The sequence below is a fragment of the Metarhizium acridum genome, assembly GCF_019434415.1.
Source record: "Metarhizium acridum strain ARSEF 324 chromosome Unknown scaffold_1, whole genome shotgun sequence".
Lineage (NCBI taxonomy): Eukaryota > Fungi > Ascomycota > Sordariomycetes > Hypocreales > Clavicipitaceae > Metarhizium > Metarhizium acridum.
Window position 1 is genome coordinate 2710016 of NW_027094015.1, and position 23815 is coordinate 2733830.

A 23815-nucleotide genomic window follows, 5' to 3' on the forward strand; every position below is an offset into this window, starting at 1 on the left:
TTTTACGCCCTTATCACAGCATAATCTTGTCCGACGAGGGAAAAGGGCTCGATGCCACGCTTGTCAAGGCTTTCAATGTGGTCAAATTAGGTCACAAAGCCAAAAAACAGCGCTTACAGAGGTCTCCGGAAATAGGGCCAAAAAGGCCCCGTACGCCCAATTCGGCTGCGATAAGTGCGAGGTAGCTTTGTGTAAATCCAAAGATTGCTGGTACTTATATCATCATACTAATTTCCTAGTGTGGTTAGGTACCTTTCAATAATTGGCTTCTTATTGGCCCATACCCCGGTCCGCTACAAAAGCTGCACCTTCGCACAATCAAAGGGATGTATGCACAATACAATTGCAGATGCCGCACAGCGCCGGCTGGAGTGTGCACAGTGCCGGCTGGAGTGTCTCACATGTTTCTTGATGTGAATTGCCTCATCCCTCTTGTGGCGCAGTGCCAAAAGGGTCTGGTGCGCTGCATGACGCCAACTGTGTGCCGTGTGAGTTTCGGGAATTGAAAGACTTGCTGGCTGCCACCAGTCGATACTATCACGGCCGGGACATGGAGGCTTTGGTGGCGCCACTCGAACACATGAGCAGCTGAACACGAGAGCTCCCTTGGCCACAGTTGTTGATGACGTCGCCATTTGCCCCGCTCATGAGCACCTCCTTAAAGCCAGTTCTTGACTTCTCTCACCTTGAATCCTTGTTCCTCCGTGCTTGTTTGGCATCATAAGAAATTTTTCGACCTTTAAATCAGCTATTATTCGCAAATATCTGTATTCTGGCGTAATTATCTGCGTCGCGACAATATACAAGACAAAAGCTCTTGCTCTATCCATATTTCGAACAGCTCCTCAAGCTCCTGTGATAGCGGGGTAAGACCATGGCTGCCGCAACGGTCCACGTCAAGAATATCGCCTCCGCGACCAGCGATGATGAGGTGAGGAACTTCTTCAGCTTCTGGTAAGCCTCTTGTGACGTCTACCCGATGCCCGGTGCAGTTTGAATGGCAACGAATTGGCTAACGCCGTCGGCAGCGGCAAGATTGCCGACTTCAAAGTCGCTTCCGAGGGCGACGTCAAGTCCGCCGACGTCACCTTTGAGAAGGAAACGGCCATGCAGACGGCCCTCCTCCTCAACAACACCCAGCTTGGACCGAACCACATCTCCGTCACCAGCTCCCGCAGCACCACCGACGACGAGGGCCAACACGACGCCAAGGTGGACCGCGACTCGGACGAGATCACGCAGGAGGAGAAGCCCCGCGCTCGCATCCTCGCCGAGTATCTCGCTCACGGATACGTAGTTGGCGACGCCGCCATCGAGCGCGCCATCGAGCTCGACACCAAGCACAACGTGTCCCACCGCTTCCTCAGCACCATCCAGAGCATCGACCAAAAGTACCACGCGACCGACCGCGCCAAGGCCGCCGACACCAGCTACGGCATCTCCCAGCGCGCCAACAGCATCCTCACCGGCATCGGCTCCTACTTTGAAAAGGCCAGCAACCACCCCACGGGCAAGAAGATTGTCAAGTTTTACACCGACAGCTCGCGCCAGGTGCAGGACATTCACGCCGAGGCCAGACGTCTCGCCGATCTGAAGAAGCAGGAGCACGGCGGGAGCGCTTACAAGGCCGCCGGGCTGGAGAGGGTTTTCGGCAAGGAGGCCCCCAAGGAGTCCCCCAAGGAGTCTTCTCCCACGGCCGCGCCTACTGCGACTGCTACCGCTACGTCTGGGGGTGCGCCAGCTACAACCACCCCAGCTGCTGTGGCCCCTACCGAGGCCATTCCCGCTACCAAGCCTGCAGATGAAAAGACGGGTTAGGTATGGGACGGGTCTACTGAAAGGATCAAGTGGCTAGTTTGAGAATGGACGTTATGGGAAATTGGCTTTTCGTACCAGCAATACACGAACGACCAGTAATATGTAGTCTAGCACACCAAACTTTACCTCCTCCGAGACAGTATCTTTTATCCGTTTATTCAAGATTTACCTAGCATTGCGCTATAATAGTGGTGACTTGTTTGCGTTTTCATTTCTGGATATGTGCGCCAACCGGGTTCCCCGGCTCCTTTGAGAACTTTTCTGCGAGGTGGTCATCCATCGGTCCCTTGGGATTAGATGAAAGGTTCTATAGTTAAAGAAGAAAAGGCATTAGTGCGTTTTTCGCAGTACAAGAAGAAATTCATGTCACGCTCCGTGCAGCATACCTCCAGCTCAGACTTCATCTTCTCGCCCTTGTTACCGACCTCATCTACCCCAGATCCTTTAGCGGGAGGGTCGTGCAGCTGTTTGCCGGTCTGGCGCTCGGGAGGCGGCGACTGTTGTCCTTCGGGCATGGTGTCGTTGTTTCAATCTTGTCGTCTATCACTCGGTGGGATGGTAGTATGTCGGGAGTTTGCCAGGCGAGGATGTGGATGGTTCTTTTTCACAGATGGGGCATTGTCGGAATTATTGCAGTTTTTTATTTATATTCTGGCCCCTAGCCTGTCCTTCTATGCCGTCATACTTGCCCATTTTACATCATAACTTACCGGGAGGTTTGCGCATTGGCTTTGGCCAGGCGGCGCACGAGGATGGTAGTGTACACGTCAGGATGACGGGTTAGACTTGACGTTCTGGTCCCGAAATGGTGGAGCTCGCCTGGTGGGCACGGCACGCGCGCGGCCGGGTACAAACTGGTCGCTTGCCAAGTTGCCACTGAGCGTTGTTCAGTCAAGTCATTGAAATGGCAACCCCTTGCCAGATCTTGTGCCGCAATGGAGGCGTGTGTAACAGCGGACCATCGCACAGGGGCGTTAATCAATGCTACAGAGCCCGTTGACTGAGTGACGGCGTTTGGCGTCCAGAGCTTCCGTGGCTGCGGCTCGGCAACTGGGCTGAAAATGCCAAATGGCTGATTTATGCGTCGTCACTGAGGCATTGACGATGCCATGACATGAATAACGGTGAAGCTTCAGGTCTAATGAGCTTCATGCTAGCCCCGGTCTATACGGCCGAATTGTCGCAGTTGTTTCGATATTGTTATTACCTGCCATACGGAGTACGTTGGAGCGTTTGGATCATGTCTCGTCAAGTCTGGTCAACTTTGAATCCCAGGTAGCCCAAATACGGCTGGCACAGCCAGTGCAAAGGCAGTGGCGCCCCACAGCCGCCAGGCACCACTAGGCGACCTCTCCGTGTCGTCTGGTCGGTCTGCTCATCGTTAAGCTTACATGTCCTATCACCCCGCGTCACGAGCATCAGCAGTTAAGTTAGTTCAATGTTGTCAGTCGACAAAGACGGGCCGTCAGTCAGCTGCACAGCCACAGCGCCTTTGAGACCGGATGGCATCTAACTAAAAGATTAGCTTGAGGCTACAGTGGGTGCACCCGCTCCGCACAGGGCTTAGGAGCACCAAATGCTTGCACAGGTGGCCCAACATTGGACATGTAACGTGGACATTAAAGCGGCCCCACTTACGTCTTCTCAGTGAATACCACAACCTTTGTCCTTGTGCTCGTTCGATTCGTCCGTTTGACACACCAGACACGACAGCCAACACCACAACGTCGTGCGTCTCCCTTTACGCGGCTCTCTTTTTTTTTTTTTAAATAAAACTCTTCTCGCGCTTCATTCATGCTCAGTCTTGCCATTATAGAAATCTCTGCTTTTCTCATTTTCTGCGACTGGGCAAAGACAAGCGGCGACCAGGTTCAGCCCACCAGTAGTCGTCGCTGCCTATCCTTCTGATCGTACTCGTGCTCTTGCTCGAGGGTTGGCATCTGGCTCTCTTCAAGCCATGCCCGATCTCAACTCTGTCCCTCCGTCACCGCATTCGCTCGCTCTCTCTCGTCGACAGTCGTCGCAACAAATGGCTCCTCCACACTCGCATCCCATGGTGTCGTCGCCGTCTCAGTCCTCGTCCATCCATATTCTGCCGTCGAACCAGAATGCCGTGAGCCATTCTCACAGCCGTAGTGCCAGCTTGAGCCAGCCTCATGGAGCCTCGTCGTCCGCTTCGCCTCAGCTCGCTGCTGCCCAGCCCTTGCAATCTCAACCGCCGCCGCTATCCGGTGATTCGTCTGTTGGGCCTGGCCCAGGACCATTGAGGCATCCACGTCCGTTGACAGCATCAGAGTTGCATATGCAGCTTGAGAAGGAGCAGGAGGCAGTAGTACGTCCAATCCAGAGATTCGCCCGACCCTGGCGGGATTGTAGTCTAACTCGTTCTTCTCTAGGTGAACCGATTGACGCGTGAACTTTCCCTCCTCCGAGCTGCTCAAAATGCGTCCGTGGTTTCCAACACATCCTCAACGTCTGCCTCGGCCTCAGCTCACGATCCCATTACCGAATCCTCTCTCCTCTCCGGTTCGGGCTTTACTATCCCCACCGCTCGTCGACACCACCGTAATTCGTCGTCTGCTTCCCAAAATCATGGTTTGCAGCAGCTGGCGTCTTCGTACGAGGCCAGACACCCCGTGCCACGACCAGCACAGTCAATCCCGCTCTCCCGACAAAGCTCGCATTCGCGAATTAGCCGTACCAACTCTCCCGGTCCTCAGCAAAGTGCATTGGATCCGTCGAGCTACTTTCACAGCCAGCGAGTTCCACACGCATCGTCGGTTGCTATGAGTTCAGTCGCCGCTACTCCTGGTAGCGGAAGCCTCACGGACCAAATGAGTCCAGGTCTTATGCCCGCAACAATGAGATACGAAGAAACTGCATTTTATAGAAATGAGCTCGAATCGGCCAAGAAGGAAAATGAAACCCTAAAGAGACGCATTAGAGAGTTGGAAAGAATGGTTCAGACTCGACGATCAACCGACGTTGCACGCCCTCGAAGCGACAGTGTCAGTACCACCGCTAGCGTCAGCGTTGCTCCCTCGGGTGGTGTTAGCATTGCTGGTCCTCGCGATAACCTTGTTCCCCAACGGCCAGAGCGCGAACGTGGTTTGACCTCGCAAAGCGTTATCAGTGCTGCAGGCAGTGTTGCTGTAGGGGTGCCTGATGACGAGGTCAAAGTTGGAGAGAGTGCGGCAAGCTCCGGCTTAGTAGGGCAGCGGCAGCAGTAGACTCGATCATACAGATACTTGGGGGGCGGGGGGGAATGAGGCAGCCGTGTAGGGTGAGGGTGAGGCAGGATTTCAGGATTTCACGTGCACGGACATGGATTAATTGGAGGAGAATGGCGTTCACGGCAGCAACTTGGTGGAGGTATCAAGATTTTCTTTCAGAGGAGCCTCGAAACGTTTAGCACAACCATTCTTGTTATAATGGAAAACTTGTAAGCAAGCGACTGGTTGGGTTTGGTGATTTTCATTTGTATTCTGTTTTTTTAAAGCCCCGGCTGCGCGGCTAATGTTTTTGATTATCAGCACAGATACGCAACTCTATGGTACATTTCTCGGCGCCCGTTTTAATTGCTGATTTGCCGCTGTGGTTCTGCGGTTTATATGTGCCAAAAACAACGCCTTCATGCTTTGTAATCTCTCGTCTTTCACTTCATAAGTCATCAAGGCTTCCAACTAGCAAAGTAACCCGCCCAACCTAACCTCAGTCTTGACATGGCATCGCGAGAACCCATGCCACAAAACCGTTATTCATCCAGGACAATTTTGCGAGAGCTTCTATTGCCAAGCTTCCTCGTCTTTGTGAGCGGCTGTTCATCACTGTCTTCGCTCGACCGCTCTCCCCCGCGCTTCACGGGCGTATGCAGCATGGCGACACGGCGTCGGCCAAGGCTTCCTCCAGCGCCGTCCCCGTCACTGCTGTCCTCGAGTCTGATCATTGACGCTGCAGCACGCCCGGCTGCTGCGGGTTCTCGCTCCGCCGGCGCGCTGCCCGCGAGCTGCTGGTCCGTCTGCGCGAGAAGCTGCGCAAGCGTCGTCTTGTCCTTCAAGCCGTCAACGAGCTTGAACGCGGCGGCCAGCGCGGTCCGGTACCGCTTCGACTCGCGCTGGCTGTCTTGCAGCTTCTGGCGGAGGCGCTCGTCGGGCTCGTTCCCGCGCCGGGCTTCTTCGTCGGCGAGTTTCTGCTGCGCCTCGTCGGCGCGCTTCTTGGCTTCCGCGAGGTCCTCTGCGAGCATGTCTAGCCTGCGGTCCTGCGCCTCCATGGCTTTGCCCTTGCGCCGGAGCTGTTCTTTGAGAGAGGCGATTTCTCGTTTGTGCCCTTTGATTTGGAACTCGGCGGATTTGGATTTCTGCCGGAAGAAGTCTTCCATGTCCATTGCGTACTTGACTTTTTCCAAGAGGGAGGAATTTGCGGGTGGTTTGGAAGGTTTGGGTGGTTCCTGAGAGTCGTCTTGCGTTTTGTTGCGAGGGTTTGTTGGGGGAACAACCGAGTTTCTGGGTGCTTGTCGCCGTTTGACGGTTTTATATCTCTTCATGGTGGATTGTGAAGTCTGACAATCAATTTAGAGAAGGATACAGTTTAGATGGGAGATGGAATGCTAGGTTTTGAAACATGCGGTTTGGGAAGATGGCGAGTTGGGGCGGCGCGAGGAGACCCAACACCGGGCCGGGGAGAGAGGTTGGAGATGGGAGGTAAGATGGTATTTTGGTGCAGGTTCTTGCTCGAATGATGGAGGTGTTTGCGTGTAAGGCAGTGGTGGGTTGAGGTGAAGGTGAGCAGACGCTGAGAACGGCCGGCAGTCAGCGATTTCACGCATGTATGGGAGCGTTTCATGCCATCCCACGAGCTGCGATGTCCCGGTATGTTTCTACGCCCTCGTGTCGGCTACTTGAGGGGTTACAGTTTGTTTGGCAGTTTAGACACTGGCGGCTGTGTCCCGAGGCAGGGACGGAAAGGGACGGGTTTGCTGTTCACGTTTGCTTCCTCGGTGAGGCTGACAACTTGTGGTATTTCTCAATCTTTTCGTGTGTCATCTGCTGTGAACAATATTGCAACATGCTCATGTCATATGAGTTGTGCGACACACTTGGCACGCTGGATCTATGCAAAACGAGCCTCGCGCAATGAGGGCATAAGCTTTTATTTCGCCTAGTAGCACAATACGAAACTCGCTAATTCCAATCTTCATGGCTCTTTTTTTTTTTTTTTTTTTTTTTTTTTTTTTTTTTTTTTTTTTGGAGAAGAAAAGAAAAGAAAAACCTCTAGTCTTCAATCTCTCAAGCCTTGCCGTTTTCCAGCTCATGATGGTGGGCTCTGATGATCGAGTCTGTGTCATCGATTGCAAGAGGTCTGATGTCAGCCATTCGCTTAATCTTGGCAGTTAGAATCTTGTATTGGTCGTCAGACATGCTCAAACCAAGTTGCTCGGAGCGAGACTTGATGGCATTCCAGCCCTGCATCACCGTTGGTAAATGGCTTCGAAATCATGACGGGCGGAAACGCGGTGGGAAGCGTACAGTAAGTCTGCTGGTGAATGAGACATATCGACTCAAACCAAAGTCTTCGGGCTTGAGAATTTCGTATGTGGAAGGGTTATTCAAGATGGCCTTTTGTTTTTATACATGGTTGGCTTGTTATCCTCTGCCACGTGTGTTGGGTTGGTTTGAAAGGGCAGGCATACCTTGGCATGAATGCCGGCCTTGTGGGTAAAGGCACAGAAGCCCGTGATGGGGTTGTTGAAGGGAATGTTGATTTCGACACTTTCAGCGACAAGATTCTCGAGATCCTTGAGCTGTGAGAGTTGGTAGCGCGAGCGGACATAGTCGGGGGACGAGACGATCATTCGGGCGAGGAGTCCTCCGAGGGCCTAGAGTGGGTTAACTAGATTAGATGATGTCAAAATGGTGCGGGCATTGAGTCGTTTCGAGAAGGATAACGACAAGCCGGGCAAGCAAGGTCGATGGGTATCCGGGCTCGAGAATCTTACCGTGATGCCGTTTCGTTCTCCGATGCCGAGAACAGACGTGTCGATATGAGTTGCGCCAGCCTCGCTGTCCAGAGTCAGCATATTGTACAAGTATACAAGAGTTTGCTTTCTTGGAGCGGAACTCACAGCGCTGCGTATGCATTGGCGATGGCACATCCAGTGTCATTGTGGCTGTTCGTGGGTGAGCAGAAGACATCAAGCACCAAGCGGAGAGAGAGATGGCTCACAAATGGGTTTCAATATCGCAATTGACAACTCCACGAAGCGTACGCACCAGTTCAAACACTTGTCTAGGGGTAGCACATCCAACTGTATCAGCAACACCGACTCGGTCCACGCCAATTGCGTCAACGGCCTTGTATAGCGAGAGCAGGTCGACTAGATCAGAGCGGAACGAGTCCTCGGATGAGAATCGGACTTCTACTCCTTGGCTGAGGAACTAGGGTGAGCATCCGTATATATATATATTCTGTATTTATGCTGGCATTGAAGGCTTGCGTACCTCTTAACATAATTGATGACTTCGATAGCAGCCTTGGTAATGGCAGCCATGTCCTTGCCGTGGGAGTGCTCTCGAAGAAAACTTGAGGTGCCGATGACGAGATCGACTCCGTCGACGCCTGTGGCTACCGCGGCCTTGGCGTCTTCTAGATTACATCGCACATCTAACGGAGGGTGTCAGCAAGTGGATGTGACGAAAAGAGACTCAGGATATGCGTTGGCATACGAGTCAGGATCTTGGACTTGAGACCGAGCTTGCAAATGGTCTCGCAGTCGATTCGTGACTGCTCCGAGGCGACGGGGGAGGTGAGCTCAATGTATTCGACGCCGAAATCTGAGAGAGCAGTGGCACTACATTCCGCTATGAGCCGGCATTCTATTATTTCTTGAAGCTTGGGGCGGGCTGAAAGACGCACATCTTGAACTTGGTTTCTGCGGAGAGTCAGGGACACATCATAAAACAGAAACAAGAGGACTTCTTTTCTTTTTGTCGTTTCCTGGAATCATACCTGTGTCGAAGAAAGCATTGGCAAATTGCTCGCCTTCTCTTAATGTGCTTTCGATGATTCTGAAGTTGTGAATATTGGAGAGATAGTCCTGAACTGACTGGTATGGCAGCCTCTGCTGAGAAGATGGACGAGGTGTCGAGCCATTGGTGTCTGCCGCGCACATGGTTGCTGCTGGTTGTGAAGAGAACGGGGAGAATGGTGTGACGTAAGACAAAGGGCAATAACTGGAAGCAGATGCAGAAAAAAAAATTAAAAAAATTAACAGAAGCCAACTTTTACTTGTAAAGTGAATGCGTTTTGTGTGGGGATTGAGTGGCCAAGTGTGGTATAGTATAAATCCTCTGGTGCAACTGGGATGACTTGACCATTGGTGTAATCAATACGTGAGTCATAGTCCCGTCCATATGTCTTCTTTTTCTATTTGGCTCCGGCTCTGAGGAGGAATAAGGGGGAAACGGCAGGAAATGCCGAGCGGACGGATATATGCCCTGTCATTTTAACGTTTCGTGTACCACGACGATTTAGCTCTCCTTTTTTTTTTTCAGGTCTCGCTCTGACAGGGAATCTAGAGCTTGGGCTGCAGCTGGAAGTGCGTGGCTGCGCTGCATGCATTTATTATACTGGATATCGTTTGTATGCACATCAGGTTAGATGCAACATTGTGGCAGAATCGATTGGTGTGTAGAGTTTGGAGTTAGGTCATTCCATTATTGACAGTAACAGGATGGTGGTCTAGTTGCGCCCATGTTGTTTGCGCGCAGTCGATCGGCCACATTTTGTTTCGGTTCCGTCGAGACTTTAGCAGGACGGCAAGCCTTGACCAAGATGAGGTTGACGATGTTTTGCTTGTCAAACTCAATTGATATTTCCCAATTGAGTTAATAAAACTCGGCTATGGCCCATGGGCCCATGATAGGGTAGGTGGAGGTGGGAGTGAGTACCTTGGCGGCCACTTGGTACGTACCTAGCATCTTTCATGTGCAAAAAGGGGCAGGAATTGCACCATGTGGGGCCGAGATCTGGTCCGCCCCTGGTTCTGTCAGATTTGTCTCCTCTTTGCTTACCTACCTATCACATGTATCAACCATGACGACGTGTCGCTGCTGCCCGGTCCTATGAGCCACGTTGCCCCTCATGTCTGGTTCTCCTCCATGTCGGCGGCTTACTGTATCATTGAGCTAGGATGGTGAACAAGCCTAGGCTCGCTCGTACGGAATACCGGCTACCAAAAACCAAGGCCTTCACATCTCACCCGGCGCTTCAGTCCTCGGATTCAAAAGGATGGCGGCACACCAATAAAGGCGAGCAGCTATACGCCACTGGCGTCGCCCTGGATTCATTGTCCACTCTGATCGTGCAGCCCTTCCTGGGCTCTCTCAGTGGTGGCTTGCATCACAGCCGTAGCCAGCGTTAACATTAAATAATCTAGCGGCAGTTGCATCCATTGCATCTCAGCTGGCAGTACAGTCGCCGCGTGTGCAATTGCGAAGACCCGAGGCCTTCTTCCGACTCTCCCAAGCAGGGTGGTGGTGGAGGGTACATTGCGAATGCATGCATGCCGACAACTTGGGGAGATGTCTCAGCGTCGTAATTTGCAACGAGTTGACCGTGTGGCTTGGTTCCATGGCCGCCACCCTCCATTATCTGTCAAGACACAGTACAAAATAATCTCCAGGTTCTGGTATGGAGTAGAGAAAGTAGAAGGAAGAACCTGGCTTGTCGAACAGTTCTATTTCCGAGCTGCTTACGCATTGATCTTTGGTAAAGCAGCTAACGACCTCAAGTGGAACAGTTCCGAGGCACAAACTTGGTAACATCCACTACTCGCACCAACTTAACACTCACCGAGACCGCGGTGGTCGTATAAACTGAAATACGACAGAATCACAACCAAGTTTGATATTTGAAGGGGATGAACAGAGGAGTCCCCTCCTTGGCCTCAAGTGCTACAACACTTGCAGACCAACGACTTCCAAATGTTTATATATGACATTTATATCACACGAAACCACCGCCCACCATTGCATTGAAAAAGGCCATCTCTACAGACAATTGCAACTTCTAGAAGCGAGGTTGGATACCGGTTGGGAAGCCCTCAACTTTTCCAACTCCATGTATTCACCAGGATCCCGCGAGTCCCTATCAACTGGGATGGACAGACTGGCATGATTGTTATTGTTCCAAACACCAGCGTTAACCCGTACACGACTTCTGCTAGTCTCGGCGATGCTGCTGTTGCTGTTGTAGCCATCTGAGGTATATTCAGGGAGCTTCCCAACAAAGTCCGTCCAACGTTCTTCAGTCAGTATCGGTGCTGTCATCCAAGCTGCCGCACCACTTTCGTCAAGCAACCTGTCCAAACTAGGGAGTAGCGCACGCGCAAACATGGCGTGGTGCTCGTCCAGCTTCGATGACGTGAATTTGGTATTCTCAACATACCATCCTGGAGTCTCTAGCATGCAAGCTGCCTCATAAAGCCGAAGCATTTCGACTGTCACCATACTCGAGTCCACGGCGGCTTCGTACGCCATCCTGTGCCCGACCGCGAGGACCAGCTTTCGACATCGCGGAAGAAGCATTGCGTGGAATAGCTCGTTACGATTGCTGCCATCTGTGCCCAAAATAGCCTTTGCTTGACATGCTGCTTCCTTCCAAACGCCGTACTCATGTTAAGCAAGCAGTGATGTCGGGTTTCTGGCCTTTGGTATGCTATAACGCCCAAGAAGAAGCTCCGAAACAAATCCTATTTACTCGCCTGCCTTAGCATGTTGCATAGTCCTACATCCAATATCAATTGCACTTTCGTGCTATGCTTACGACTACACAGAACTAAAAAGTCACCCTCCACAATCAAGTTTGCACGAAAAGAAGATGCCAGCTCTGTAATCTGGTTGTGTGTATACGAGCCCTGCCAACCGCACCTGTCAGTCATCTCATTCAAGACTGACTGAGTATCGATCGCTGCGGCCATCTTAAAGATGCAGGCAAGGCCATCGCGAAGCTGGGGCTGCTTTTCCCAGCAGAATGCTTCCCAAACTGCTGCTGCGTAGGCTTCTAGAACGGATGACAATGTCAATGCTACCGAGGCAGCGCCATGCTGTGAAGCAAAGCACGTCTTGGGCACTTTCTCGCCCAACTTTGGACCTGCTACGTGCTGACGCTGGCTGTATCTCCCCAACACGAAGGCTGCAACTCTAAGGATGGGAATGGAACCCGTAGCCAAACACAATGTGTCGACCGTCAGCCGATGTACTTGGCGGGAAAACTCTCCGCGTAGGCCCTGGGCGGCGTTCAAAGTTCCTAGGAGCGCCGACGGCTTTAGCCGGACATGATTAAACATGGTGATACAATGATCAACGTATTTTTGGGCCCTTTCTACGGGGCAATAGGCGTGAACTCATCCCTGGAGCCATTTCGTCGGCGTCACAAAGACGCACGATGAAGGGACGGATTCTTCTGTGCTCTCCATTCACAATGAGCTGCGCAAACACAACCGCAATCCGGGGCATCCCAGCCTCTGGGGAGGTCGGAGGCATAGACTTTGCTGCCATGGGGCTCCGGGTGTGCAAATCAAAGGTTCCATCGTTGTTGTAAGTCGCTGTAGTTTCCAGATTACTTGCATCGGAGCCGTGAGCAACCTCGGTCAGCATGAATTCGCCAACGGATTGAAACTCCTGGAGCTCCAGGAGGACTTCACGCGTGTACGAATCCGGATGGTCCTCGGCATATGCGGCGATAGTTCCCATGCAGAGGTTCCGGTGAATGCTGAGAATCGTCGCGACGGCACTATCAGGCGTCCCGAGGACTGTACTGCGTCAACGGTAGCCAGCTTTCTGCTGGTTCGTGTGCCTGACATGTATTACTTACAGTTTGTGTGGAAGTCGCGGAATTTGGGACTGAGTGTCACAATATCCTTGGTTGTCATTCCTACATGTTGGACAACACTTCTTGCTCGCTCATAAGAAATTCGAGTCTGCTCGGAAGGACTGCCATCCTCAGGATAAGAATCAACGCTCCAAATGGGAAGTTCGAGTAACTCTGTCGTGTAGTCCATGGCGCCTGTTTCGCTGTGGCATAGCAGAGAAAGTTTTTTTTTTTTACCTTCAACCTGCAAATGTCGCAAGGTGCAAGGGAGATCCCGTACGCGTTGATATCCGATTGCTTCCGCAGAGGTAGTCCAACAGTCCTGCATGTTACAAAGCCCTAGGTGGTCGCTACACGGTTTCACTATAAAATTTGACTGGCGTGACCAAAAGCCCCTTTAGATCTCTATTCTGGAATCTGAAGGCATCCATGGTCCCATCCGAAAGCTGCTTTTTATCCGGTTTCAACTATTACAGTCCAAACTATAGTCGTTATGGCTTTGTTGTCAGAGTCTCTATTGGTTACTCAGATTATTGGATACAAGTGGCCAAGTCGGTAGAAATTTCTTCCTTTGTTCCAAAATGCGGATGTTATAACTATGTACTGTGTTGGGCCGTTTGGAACCCAGCCTGTGGACTGACTGGTCACATTGAGACATTGCGTCCATTCCATGGCGAAAGCTTCGACACGGAAGAATACGGAATCCAATTCAAACTTCAAAGTACGACGCGGATAATAACAACCACTAGACTCGAAACGTATGCAATTTCAAAAATGGACTCTGCTTCCCGCAAGTTTATCGGCGTTTTCCCTGCATGCCAACCCAACAGTCCAAACCAAATCAGGATCGGAGATAACGACTAGGTATTCAGTTGCAAATTCATTGGCGTAACCCATCTAAGCAAATCTATTTTGCGGGGTCGGCAATCCCGATGACCTCGTCGGACACAACGTCTTGCAAGTTGCTTCTCTTCCCGACGTTGCCGATTCCCCATCCGACACTCCATATCATCCTGTCGCAATGGATGAGCCCAGTTCACATCGACGTCGTAGGACTCCGCAGGCATGTGTGACTTGGTACATCAACCAAACTGAATAATAGCTCCGTGGGCTCTATGGCTAACCTTGGCTCTTATCACTGGCATGTAGCCGACGGAGGAAGACAAAGTGCGATGGAGCCCGCCCAAGATGTCGTCATTGCACATCTCGCGGGATATATTGCGCATGGCCAAGTCCTGTTTTCGACCCCCTTGTGCAGTCGGAAGAGGATGGCTCTGACAAGGTATATGATGCGTTGCCGTTGACGGCAGACAATGTAGTAGCATCCGTTCGGCTTCCGGACCGAAAGGTTATGCAAGCCTGTTTGGACATATTCTTTGAACGACATCTCTCCAATACATTCTGCGGTTTTGTCTATCGTCCCGACCTGGAGAACCATCCGGCCGACGCGCCCTTTCTCTCAACGGCAATTATTTGTCTCTCCGCAAAGTACCTGTCGGGTGCGGAAGCCAAGGAATACTTTGGATTACAGACCGGAGAGGAAGCGAGTCACCTATATACTCCAATAGCCAGATCACTGGCCCGGACGACTCTGGATGAGCCTAGCGGTAGGCTGAATCTCGTTTCTTTAACCCTCTTCGTCGCATCTGACACGATCTAGTACAAAACATACAGGGGAATCTGGTCTTATCTCTATCGGAGTTCTTGGATAATGAAGGATCTAGTCACTGGATGTACGCCGGTACCGCCATTAGAATGGCTCAAATCATGAGACTAAACAAAGAGTACCACCAGAGTCACTCTTTAAAGGATCAGGAGATCCGCCGCCGAACCTTTTGGGCTTGTGTCTTGGTAGACAAACTACTAGCGTATTTTCTTACGAAACCAGTTGCCATATATGGAGTTAATATATCCTCGTGCCTCCCTGGGACGGATGCATCCCTCGCATATCAGGAACCGACCAGGGGCTTGACACTACAGTCGGTTGAGTCGTTTACCGGATTCCCCTCAGACATAGGAATACTGCCGTACCTCATCAAGACCATTTGGCACTGGGGCGACATGTCAGCCTTGAACGTCTGCAATCATCGTTTTGTATACAAAATAGCACCCACGGATCCCGCCAGCCCGTTTTACCAGAGACACGACGAGATGAGGCAGTGGAGTCTCTCGCTGCCACAAATTCTCCAGTGGTCCGACGATAGTTATTCCAACCATTCTAGCCTAGGCCAGGGTAAGGACTTTATCGCAATGCATTTCTTGATCCGAAGTGCCTCCTGCGTAGCGCACCAGGCGTACCTCCCACAGCTTGACGGGTCTTCGATCCTCGTTGAGACCGTGGATGCCGCCGGATGGTCTCTTTTGCATAGAGACTCTGGTCTTGTAGATGTATGTGTGACGAACGCCTTGGCAACTGCAGAAATGGCCACAAAGCTAATGAAGTCCGGTGCCAAAACACGTTCGGACCTCCAATCCGTTTGGGTAGCTGCGTCTCTCTTCGTCGTGTCGAACACGTTGCTCTGGATCCAATACTCAAACGACGCACATTATGGCACCGCAACACTTATTCAAGAGGCCGAAAGGGGCTTCGATACAGTATTGCAAATCATGTCACTATGGGAAGGTAATTGGACTGCCGCGAGCCAGTGGCTTAATACACTGCGAGCGATGCGGGCCATGTATCGGGCAGCCTATCTAGGAGATGTTGACCAGAGTCTTCTTGCCGAGGCTGCAGTGCCGTCTTGGAGCCCCGAGTCGTACCAAGTTTCGACCGCGGCCCGGTGATGGCTTCCTCTCCTTGCACGCAGCTTCCACCTTGTCTGAATCCCTGCGGTTTTTGGCGAGCGATACCTCTGTCGAGCCCAAGAGGCTTCAGACTGTGTGGACGCAGTTTGCGACTGGCTGGCCTCATGACTTTGTTAATGGGGATCTGTACGGAACCCTGCAAAGCTAATGCGGCCAGTTGTATCGGTTACATGTGTGTATTTGTAGAGTTGAAACACGGGGACCCAATACCCAATTGCATGTCGGCTCATCTGATCTTGGGGCTTCTTGGGCAACTCCGAAGTAGGAAACAAACGTCTACGAAGGAGCGGGAACTGTCTAATTCCTGAATAAATTAAACTTTTTTGTTTTTTCCTCTTGAAACTTAGGTGTCGTTATTGGGCCAAATGGTGCTTTTTATCTGTCGTATCTTTTGGACTTGTAAAGTACAAACATCACCACCATCTCGCGATATGGCTGGAAATGCAATTATTTCGGCTACCACGCCTCAGCAGCCCCAATACCCAAATCCACTCCTGGATCTTTCTGGACGCAGACTTGACCAACTATTACAATCAATATATCACCATCAAGCCAGCGACTCATAGAATAGCGATCAAAAACGTCCGCGCCACACCAAAGAAGTTTGCTCCGCTCTGGTGCCGTTACTTCACCCAGTAGTTGTTTGTAAATGATAAACTAGTTACTTCTAGCGATAGGCACGAGTTTGCCTGAGGTGCTACACTCCGGACTCACAAAGTTTTCGCTCGAAGATGGCCCGTGTCCGGTCCATATCAACTTCCATGGTATGCGGAGCAGAGAAGCGGCGGACGTGAAGCTTTCCGACTCCATGTACGAGGTGGGCACGCCTTTGGTGATCTGGCACGCGATGCAGAGTCATGTATGCTTGCGAGAAACAGAGTCGAGATGACGGCGATTGGTGTTGACCATCGATTAACCCCTGGTATGTTCCGCCAGGCATTCTTCCACAAAACACATGCTGATGGGGATCAAGAGATCACCATCTTCCTCGAGGTCACGACGATGCTTGGGCTGCTGTTCGTTGGGTACGTTCATGTTTGAATGATAGCCAGCGTGGGTACATGTGCTCTAACGGGAACAGGTCCGGACAATGCCGAAGAACTCAACGTCCGACCAGACTCCCTCTCGATTGGGAGTTTATTTCCGCAGGTGGCCATGTCAGTGCCATGTGCATGTGCCAGCAACTTGCCCGCGGGGGTATGCTCAGAAGCTGGTTCAGCTGGTGTCAGAGTAGGCGCAAGACGGTGCACCCGTCCCTCTATGCACATGCTAGTTGTTAAGAAAACACAATTGTGCATGGACGATATTTGCGGTGAGCTTTGAAGAGTATGGGGCTTATGTGCACGGGAAGAAGGACGTAATGCATCACCGAGACGGAGCGTTGGGATGAAGATTGTAAAACATTCTTGTGAAAATACTGGTCATGGTCGCATCATTACCCATACATGAGTATTCTCCTTGAAACACTCCTTTTTTCCAATCAGTAGTTACATTTAACCCGCTTATAGTCTGGCCAAAAGAGGTGATGCCAAGGTAAGGACCTCATTCGCAACACCCCAGCTGATCTCGTATCCACGGCCGCCAGCACCATATGCATGAATCACAGAACAGTTCATGTCCTTGTTTGGGTACTGGGGGATCCGTCGCTCTTCGACCTCTATTCTCATCCCCCCATGACGCGTGGGGCGTCTTCCCACAACGTCTGATATGACGCCAACCTCTTTAATCGTCTTTCTGGGGGTGATTTTGCCATCTCCGTGGGATAGCGGCTCTATTTTGAGCCCTTCTTCCAGTAATTTCTTCCTGGTTGCCACACACGGCTTCTGTCGCCAATCATCCGGTTCTTTCGTTCCGCCAACGATGGTGCCGCCATTAAAGAACCTTGGGATCAAGAAGCTCCAGCTACCATCCTTGTTTTGCCTGGTGATGGTTTTCTGCACGTGAACGAGATCCGTTACAACGGTCTGACCTACACAAAGGCAATTCAAGTATCAGTGTACATCATCATGCTCCGAATGTTCGGGGGAGGCCCGTACCTCTTGTTGGGAAACATGTCGGGTCCCCAAACCCGGCGCCGCTTGCATTTATGACAAACGCTACGTTTTCCGCCAAGCTGAATGCTTCCCACTCGCTTCTCAGGTTCTTCTGCATGGTCTTGCCGCCGCGGAGCACGAATTTCCGCAGCAAGGTTTCGCAGTAAACTGGTGAATTGATGCAAAACGTTTCGTACTCGTACCCGAGCGCAACGCCTTCAGGTAACTCGGACTTTGCATGTTTCCTGAACCCCGGGAGCCCGGTTTCCTTCTTGAAGCTCGCTGCATCCTGCTGTTGGTAGGCTTGATCGGGAGCCTCGAGGTATTCCACCCCGAGTGTCCGGGTCACTCCCGACGCGGGCTCCTCGGCAGCCAGCCGATCAAATTCTGCGACTGTCCGCTTCAGCCACTTTGCTTCTTCTTGCAGCTGAGACGTTGTCGCCGGGATGGGACGGACATGTGCGCCCGCCCACATGGAGGCGTAATCAACCGAGTGTTGATGGGGGGCTCCTGGAATTGAACCCGGCCATTCTCGGGCCACCAGGAGAATCTGAGGTAGTAGGTCAGGGCTCATGATCTCTCTCAATGTTTGCTGCAAATTGACGGCAGTCGAGAGACCGATGACGCCGGCGCTAGTTGTAGCTTGTTAGCTTGGCAGGAGCTTCGCTGGTCCATGATGCTACTTTACCCGATGATGATGATTGTTGGGATTGGAGCCGGAGCCATGGTTGCAGATATCGCCGCAGACGTTGAGCGGATGGATGACGAGCAATCTAGGTTGTGTTTGGGCCTCGCTCAGTCAAGGAAGAATCTCTGTCCTTTTCACCATGGATTGTCATGGATCGCGCCGCTTATAAATGCAAGATGCTCTGATATTGATTGTCGTAAAGGTGAGGCTGTCGAGCGTATTCCGATGTCGACCCCACTTGCGCGGATATCCCGATTCCCATCTGGAAGGTGCAACCCGGAGGTAGCACGACATATGCATGGTTTCAGCTTTCGGCAGGAGTGTTGTCTTTGTGCTCGTTACATTGAGAGGTGACCTAATGCCATTTCTGGAACAAAGAAGACATACAGAGAGAGAAAAAATATATGTATCCGGTACACCAGTAAGGTGTAAAAGGTCCACGGCTACCCAGTATGGGTAGCTCATCCGTGGTCTTTAGGTAGGTATGGATAGGGAAAAAAGACCCAAATGTGTCTGAAGGAAAATAGGGTTATCCATAATTATCCACCTGGTAGTTTTAGGTATTCACAAGACTTGACTCTTTATTTAATTTAATTTAATATGTGAAAAATCATTAACAAGCTATAATAGGTAGTATTATAGGCACCCGTGGGTATCCATGCTTTTTTTGGGTTACCCGTGGAATGCCTTAACCACCCATAAGAAAATGGGTAGCCCACAAATAACCCGAGAACAACTTGGATATCCACGGGTGCCAGGGGCACCCGTTTTTACACCCTAAGCCACCAGTATCGATCCTTCATGGGCATTCAGTCCCCCCTTCAAGGCTTCCACCGGAAGGCTGCATGTTTCCACTCCACGACCTCAATTTCCTTTTGGGACAGACCTCTGAGTTCCTCATCAGCGTCGCGCGTCGCACGTCTCTTGTTGTCAAACTTCATCCACAAGTGCGTCAGCAACCCGACAATAAAAATCGTGCCCGCGGCAGCCAGATTCAGTCCGTTGCTGATGTGATGATTCGGAGCGTCCCACGGTAGGAAGGCCCAGCTGCTAAGCAACCCTCCAATGTTTCCAAACATGACGTTGGGTCCGATCGCTGAGCTTCGAGCCATGTCGCTGATAACATTCGCAGACACCTGGGCATTGCACATGGCGCCATTGGCGAAGGTTGACATGGCGATGAGAAACGTTGCTGCGTACAGGACAGACGACTCCGTAGATTCAAGAAACATGCAATACCCGACCATGACCAATGGGGCCGATAGCGTGAAGAAGATTTGTCGCCGGTCCATTCGCCAGCTCAAGAGGGGGAAAGGAATCATGAACACGGCTCCTACGAGATACGGCGGCGCGGTTAGCAACCGCTGCTGAATGGTACTCTTTGATCCGTAAATTGTCCTGACCATAGTCGGGAGAGAGAAGGCGAAGCTTTGTACAGTCATATTGGTGAGAAGAAAGATGAGTCATGTGCTGAGGGTAACGGGGCTGAAGATTCCGCGAACGAGCTTCTTCGTTTCAATTCTATCCAACACGACCGTCTGGCCAACTCGTTCCGACTTGACACGAGCCGTAGCCATCTCTGTCTCGTCCGGTGTAAGCCAGCGTGCCGTCTCCGGTCGGTCCGTGACGGTGAAAAGCGCAACGCGGCCCAGACCAATGGTGATGATGCCCTCAATAGCAAATATCATGCGCCACCTGTGCAAGTTGCCAAAGCTGTCCAGCTTCAGGATCGCCGAGGCAAGAAGCCCGCCAAACGCGCCGGCAAGGGGTGTCGTGACGATGTAAAGTGCCGAGCGGAATGGAATCTTGACGGATAATATGCGCAGCCTGGCAGCATGCCGGCTTCAAAGACACCCAGGAGGAATCGCACGCCTGCCATTTGGGCGCAGCTGTGGACATATGCCGTGGCAAGTGAAGCTATACCGAACAGCACCGTCGCAAGCGGAAGAAACCACCCTGGCCCCATGTATTTGCAGAGAAGATTGGCGGGAATTCAAAAAGAACATACGAGAGATAGAACATTGATATGATTTCGTTGTAGTTGTAACCTGTAAATACGAGTTCGGCCTCTAGCCCTGCAATTTTTGCGTTGCCTATAAAACAAAATCAGCATCTTTTGCCCGATTGTCAACCCTAAATTTTCATTCAATCTTGCTGCAGTAGAACCCTTGACTCCAGCATCATAATTGTTGCTTTGTCACTGATGTCTTTTTGCAAACAATCGATGTGCAAACGCATACCCATATTTGTTCGATTAATGAAGCAAAAGAGGTACAGGACGGCAACGGTTGGAATAATATATAAATTAATCTTTAGTCGAAGCCTCCTTTTAGCAGCTGGGTTAAACTGAATCAGTGATTCCCCATATCTACTTTATGCATTAGAACCATTCACCATAGACGCCGTTTTCTAGCGAAAAGCTTTTGTGTAAGCCGTTTCGTAATTGCATCTGCCAATGCAGCGGGAAACTCACCTATTTGTTGCAATCTCGCCACGCTCCGCTCCAACGGTTAGGGTCCAAATAAGGCTTCATATTGGTAGTTTGGCTGGAGGTTCGGATGGAGTTCCGACAAGACATGGCTGTAGAACAAGGCTTTTCGATTCGCTGTTACGGGATAGTCTTCATCGGACCGGGAGAATAAAGTCCAGACGGCTATTCGCCATCAGCCTCTTGCTGCCTCTGACGGCACGCCATCAATACAAAGATGGTATAGTTACCTGTGTACCAGGGTCGTCTGCTCCACCGAATTGAGTGTTCGGAACTAGACAAGGGTGGTTTAACGCGGGGAAAGGACTGTACGGATCCCTTTGACTGAGTTAAGGTGCGTTGGATGTATAGGCCCCACTATTGCTCAGTACATCCCAGCTACCTTAAGATAGACTTGAGCCTTCTTAAATTAAATTAAATAAAGTAACTTTAAGTATACCTTAATTAATAGGTACTCTTATTATCCTATTATTTCCTAGTTATATAATGTACCTTTAAATATAAGGCTTCTTATTAGCTAGAACCCCACTTCGATACATCCAACGCACCTTAACGCAGTCAAAGGGATTGATGAGCCGTCTGGGGACAGCAAGGTGTGTTAGCATCCTGCTTCTTTACGTGACAGCCAGGCATACTAACCCGGGCAAACATGTCTTGGTCATTTAACACATACCCAATCATAACGGGTATCCTATGGTCATGGACCATTTCGGCTCTGACAATTTATAGTTTGAATTGAGTAGGTGCTTGGCATCGGTCCCCCTAGATAAAGCCTCAGATGAGCCAAGTTGTAGACGAATAGTAACAACTCCGACCCGATGCTGTGGGCGTCCTGCTCTAGTATCATCATGTCCCATCCTCTTTTACGAAAGCCATGAAGAATCCTATTATTCTCTTTAGTTTTTGCCGTCACAGCTATAGCGGCCGCTATTAGGTGTGTGCAACTTGAATTCATCTCACCCGAGTTGTCGCGCGCTTTCTCTCCTCCTGTCCTTACCCTTAAGTAGAATAGGCAATTCTTCAGCCCGAAGAGCGTTTACTCGGTCAGACAAGAACCAAGCATAAAACTTGCTCTGATTGGCTAACTGGCATGGCTTCTGCTCAAAACTCGTGCTGAATCCTGATGCCCATGAAGGCCTCGATGTGACAGACGATATAACCTAGGCAGCTCGTATCTGGAGCAAACTGCAAGCGAGATGTGCCCGAATTCAAATTTCGAAGCGTGAAGGATCCTACCAAGTGACCAGGGATGGTGTACTACCTGTAGGGCACGCCCAATGCGAATTCAACCACTCCCAGCCACTATTGTCGCTCGCGTTTCCTGTTGACCCTTCCGTGGAACTTCTTGCCTTGCAAACCCGGCCACGACGAATGTAATGCTGAGATGCATCTGCGCCTTGCCGTGCCAGAAGCAGGAACGAGCCTAATTGATCCACTTCAGTCCAAGCTAACGTGGCGGCATTGCCGATTGCTCACCAGATGCTTGTAAATACACCTACTCTGATTGGCCGGCTTACCCAATCGACTGGTAAGCAGCCAATCAGGGCCCATCTATTATGATGACCGTCCCGTCAAGTCGGATCGTACCACTCACTGACATCACTGCTCTACTGAATCTATAAAGGAGCACTCGAGACCGTCTTTTGGCTTCGTTCATGGAACTGGACAACCTTCATACCAAAACAATCCCAACTACATCAAGCTGTGGAAACCGGTCATTATCCAAACAACTTCGATTCTTTACCTTTACCCTGAATCAACATGACTGTCACCAAGGCTTCCACCTGCTGCGCCAAGGACGGTGCCGTCTGCGCCTGTGGTAAGTCGTCAAGTACCTCGTGAATATGCATCACCAGTGCAATGGGGACTAACACGATGCAATCCAGCCCAGAAAGCTACCTGCTCTTGCGGCAAGCAATCAGCCCTCCACTGCACCTGCGACAGGGCCTCATCAGAGAACAAGGTTGAGGGGCCTCGATGCTCCTGCCGAGCCAGACCTGCCGGTGATTGCACTTGCGATCGGGCATCTACCGAGAACGCTGCTATTTCTGGTGCAACGTGCGCCTGTGGCTCAAGACCAGCCGGTACGGCTCTCTCCCAATTGGAAAAGATACGGGGAAAAATAACAATAATCTATGGATTGAATATATGCTGACTTTGCTCTAGATGGATGTACTTGCGAAAAGGCCCGCGACGGTGGCTTCAACCCAGCGCTTGAAATTGACTTTACCACACGAAAGTAAACGTTTGCATGGCCACCACCAACTTTGATGATATCCACTGTACCTTTTTTTTTTCATTTTGCATTCGCCAAGGATAAACTAGCGGCTGGTCACATGGCGTTTCGGTCTGAGGCACGGGGGGAGAAGGACGAACTGAAGACAGACTTTGCATAGGGTATAGAAAGTTGTCTTTTAATCGTTCGAGAGAACTGTTATACACGATAGAAAAACACGATAATAAGATACTACTCTTGTGCACTTTGTGATATTCCAAGTTAGATATATACTGTGTTTTTTCGCCTTGTCATCGTCGTGCCCCGGTGTATGGTGCTGCGATGCGACTAGATGGTTCAATCAAGGCCCCTTCGCAATATATACACAGTGTGTCGCAACGTATATATCATTAGTATACGCTAATTACTACAAGTATTCGAAGCCACGTCACAAGACAAGCAAACACCTTGCTGTGACCAAAACCCTTTATTATGCTACATGATTAGAACCTAATGTTTAGCCCCTTATGCGGCATATTGGTTATAATACACACTACTATTGAATACCTCAAGGGACACAATGCTTGTATGCTTTGATAAATTATCTTGTCCTTGCTTAGTATGTTTATATACCAGACCTTGAACCATCATACCCCTATCCTTCTGACACTGTCGTTATCATAATCAGGGCCGCACCACGCAGTATAATACAACTCCCCTCCCATGGCATTGATAAATGCTTGCTAATTCCAACCATGAAAAATGAGATTCTGCCCAGCCGACGTTCCCAACCCAGCCCTTAATTTTGGTCCGCCACACCCAATATGACTCCGTCCGTATCAGGCAAAATGTGCCTGCCACGTGTTTCCCTTTTTCAAGTGTTTATTTTAGCAGCTGCA

At 50.8% G+C, this 23815-nt stretch overlaps 12 protein-coding genes across 15 annotated transcripts; 4 read left to right on the top strand and 8 right to left on the bottom strand.

Moving 5' to 3' along the window:
• The first annotated feature begins 428 nt into the window (after positions 1-428).
• vip1 lies at positions 429-1989 on the top strand. Its single transcript, XM_007812900.2, has 2 exons — positions 429-954; positions 1029-1989. Exons 1-2 carry the CDS (start codon positions 875-877, stop codon positions 1816-1818), a joined length of 870 nt encoding a protein of 289 aa, XP_007811091.1. The 5' UTR covers positions 429-874; the 3' UTR covers positions 1819-1989.
• J3458_000771 (uncharacterized protein) lies at positions 1967-3278 on the bottom strand. The gene is made up of 2 exons (XM_007812901.2): positions 2205-3278; positions 1967-2125 (listed from the first exon to the last, which is right to left on the bottom strand). Exons 1-2 carry the CDS (start codon positions 2331-2333, stop codon positions 2027-2029), a joined length of 228 nt encoding a protein of 75 aa, XP_007811092.1. The 5' UTR covers positions 2334-3278; the 3' UTR covers positions 1967-2026.
• A 211-nt stretch (positions 3279-3489) lies between these two features.
• On the top strand, positions 3490-5351 carry J3458_000772 (uncharacterized protein). Its single transcript, XM_007812902.2, has 2 exons — positions 3490-4150; positions 4215-5351. The coding sequence occupies exons 1-2, from the start codon at positions 3776-3778 to the stop codon at positions 5046-5048; spliced, it is 1209 nt and encodes a 402-aa protein (XP_007811093.1). The 5' UTR covers positions 3490-3775; the 3' UTR covers positions 5049-5351.
• A 221-nt stretch (positions 5352-5572) lies between these two features.
• Positions 5573-7894, bottom strand: J3458_000773 (uncharacterized protein; the record flags this gene model as incomplete). The annotated part of the gene is made up of 3 exons (XM_066116325.1): positions 5573-6376; positions 7508-7693; positions 7814-7894. The coding sequence occupies 3 exons, from the start codon at positions 7892-7894 to the stop codon at positions 5573-5575; spliced, it is 1071 nt and encodes a 356-aa protein (XP_065978207.1).
• A 41-nt stretch (positions 7895-7935) lies between these two features.
• Positions 7936-8986, bottom strand: LYS21_1 (homocitrate synthase lys21; the record flags this gene model as incomplete). The annotated part of the gene is made up of 6 exons (XM_066116326.1): positions 7936-7984; positions 8041-8244; positions 8316-8478; positions 8541-8665; positions 8731-8746; positions 8824-8986. 6 exons carry the CDS (start codon positions 8984-8986, stop codon positions 7936-7938), a joined length of 720 nt encoding a protein of 239 aa, XP_065978208.1.
• A 1076-nt stretch (positions 8987-10062) lies between these two features.
• J3458_000775 (uncharacterized protein) lies at positions 10063-11664 on the bottom strand. The gene has a single exon (XM_066116327.1). It carries the CDS (start codon positions 11400-11402, stop codon positions 10866-10868), a length of 537 nt encoding a protein of 178 aa, XP_065978209.1. The 5' UTR covers positions 11403-11664; the 3' UTR covers positions 10063-10865.
• A 272-nt stretch (positions 11665-11936) lies between these two features.
• J3458_000776 (uncharacterized protein) lies at positions 11937-12877 on the bottom strand (the record flags this gene model as incomplete). The annotated part of the gene is made up of 2 exons (XM_066116328.1): positions 11937-12628; positions 12691-12877. 2 exons carry the CDS (start codon positions 12875-12877, stop codon positions 12177-12179), a joined length of 639 nt encoding a protein of 212 aa, XP_065978210.1. The 3' UTR covers positions 11937-12176.
• A 592-nt stretch (positions 12878-13469) lies between these two features.
• Positions 13470-15904, top strand: J3458_000777 (uncharacterized protein). 3 transcript variants are annotated; one of them, XM_066116329.1, is made up of 3 exons: positions 13470-13764; positions 13837-14294; positions 14348-15904. In XM_066116329.1, the coding sequence occupies exons 1-3, from the start codon at positions 13709-13711 to the stop codon at positions 15469-15471; spliced, it is 1638 nt and encodes a 545-aa protein (XP_065978211.1). In that variant the 5' UTR covers positions 13470-13708; the 3' UTR covers positions 15472-15904. The 3 variants fall into 3 exon arrangements, with proteins under 3 accessions (XP_065978211.1, XP_065978212.1, XP_007811097.2); XM_066116330.1 differs by having other exon boundaries at positions 13470-14294; XM_007812906.2 differs by having other exon boundaries at positions 13470-15831.
• Positions 15905-16864: 960 nt separating this feature from the next.
• On the bottom strand, positions 16865-18395 carry J3458_000778 (uncharacterized protein). 2 transcript variants are annotated; one of them, XM_066116331.1, is made up of 3 exons: positions 18214-18395; positions 17529-18157; positions 16865-17461 (listed from the first exon to the last, which is right to left on the bottom strand). In XM_066116331.1, the coding sequence occupies exons 1-3, from the start codon at positions 18249-18251 to the stop codon at positions 16995-16997; spliced, it is 1134 nt and encodes a 377-aa protein (XP_065978213.1). In that variant the 5' UTR covers positions 18252-18395; the 3' UTR covers positions 16865-16994. The 2 variants fall into 2 exon arrangements, with proteins under 2 accessions (XP_065978213.1, XP_007811098.1); XM_007812907.2 differs by having other exon boundaries at positions 17529-18395.
• Positions 18396-19034: 639 nt separating this feature from the next.
• On the bottom strand, positions 19035-19655 carry J3458_000779 (uncharacterized protein; the record flags this gene model as incomplete). The annotated part of the gene is made up of 1 exon (XM_007812908.2): positions 19035-19655. One exon carries the CDS (start codon positions 19653-19655, stop codon positions 19035-19037), a length of 621 nt encoding a protein of 206 aa, XP_007811099.2.
• Positions 19656-19676: 21 nt separating this feature from the next.
• J3458_000780 (uncharacterized protein) lies at positions 19677-20457 on the bottom strand (the record flags this gene model as incomplete). The annotated part of the gene is made up of 3 exons (XM_066116332.1): positions 19677-20040; positions 20222-20306; positions 20454-20457. 3 exons carry the CDS (start codon positions 20455-20457, stop codon positions 19677-19679), a joined length of 453 nt encoding a protein of 150 aa, XP_065978214.1.
• A 1848-nt stretch (positions 20458-22305) lies between these two features.
• Positions 22306-23169, top strand: J3458_000781 (uncharacterized protein). The gene is made up of 3 exons (XM_007812910.2): positions 22306-22520; positions 22588-22785; positions 22868-23169. The coding sequence occupies exons 1-3, from the start codon at positions 22463-22465 to the stop codon at positions 22942-22944; spliced, it is 333 nt and encodes a 110-aa protein (XP_007811101.1). The 5' UTR covers positions 22306-22462; the 3' UTR covers positions 22945-23169.
• The last annotated feature ends 646 nt before the right edge of the window (positions 23170-23815 follow it).

Excerpts from the sequence above, each read along its gene's own strand:
- J3458_000775 (XM_066116327.1), bottom strand. The coding sequence starts at position 11,402 with ATGCTTCTTCCGCGATGTCGAAAGCTGGTCCTCGCGGTCGGGCACAGG.
- J3458_000777 (XM_066116329.1), top strand. The coding sequence starts at position 13,709 with ATGGATGAGCCCAGTTCACATCGACGTCGTAGGACTCCGCAGGCATGT. Across the intron at positions 13,765-13,836 it reads CCGCAGGCATGTGTGACTTG|CCGACGGAGGAAGACAAAGT; the intron begins GTACATCAACCA and ends ACTGGCATGTAG. Across the intron at positions 14,295-14,347 it reads GACTCTGGATGAGCCTAGCG|TACAAAACATACAGGGGAAT; the intron begins GTAGGCTGAATC and ends GACACGATCTAG.
- J3458_000772 (XM_007812902.2), top strand. The coding sequence starts at position 3,776 with ATGCCCGATCTCAACTCTGTCCCTCCGTCACCGCATTCGCTCGCTCTC. Across the intron at positions 4,151-4,214 it reads AGAAGGAGCAGGAGGCAGTA|GTGAACCGATTGACGCGTGA; the intron begins GTACGTCCAATC and ends GTTCTTCTCTAG.
- J3458_000771 (XM_007812901.2), bottom strand. The coding sequence starts at position 2,333 with ATGCCCGAAGGACAACAGTCGCCGCCTCCCGAGCGCCAGACCGGCAAA. Across the intron at positions 2,126-2,204 it reads AGATGAAGTCTGAGCTGGAG|AACCTTTCATCTAATCCCAA; the intron begins GTATGCTGCACG and ends CTTTAACTATAG.
- J3458_000781 (XM_007812910.2), top strand. The coding sequence starts at position 22,463 with ATGACTGTCACCAAGGCTTCCACCTGCTGCGCCAAGGACGGTGCCGTC. Across the intron at positions 22,521-22,587 it reads CGGTGCCGTCTGCGCCTGTG|CCCAGAAAGCTACCTGCTCT; the intron begins GTAAGTCGTCAA and ends GATGCAATCCAG. Across the intron at positions 22,786-22,867 it reads CTGTGGCTCAAGACCAGCCG|ATGGATGTACTTGCGAAAAG; the intron begins GTACGGCTCTCT and ends ACTTTGCTCTAG.
- J3458_000778 (XM_066116331.1), bottom strand. The coding sequence starts at position 18,251 with ATGGCTCCGGCTCCAATCCCAACAATCATCATCATCGG. Across the intron at positions 18,158-18,213 it reads CCAACAATCATCATCATCGG|CGCCGGCGTCATCGGTCTCT; the intron begins GTAAAGTAGCAT and ends AGCTACAACTAG. Across the intron at positions 17,462-17,528 it reads GACATGTTTCCCAACAAGAG|GTCAGACCGTTGTAACGGAT; the intron begins GTACGGGCCTCC and ends GCCTTTGTGTAG.
- vip1 (XM_007812900.2), top strand. The coding sequence starts at position 875 with ATGGCTGCCGCAACGGTCCACGTCAAGAATATCGCCTCCGCGACCAGC. Across the intron at positions 955-1,028 it reads AGGAACTTCTTCAGCTTCTG|CGGCAAGATTGCCGACTTCA; the intron begins GTAAGCCTCTTG and ends CGCCGTCGGCAG.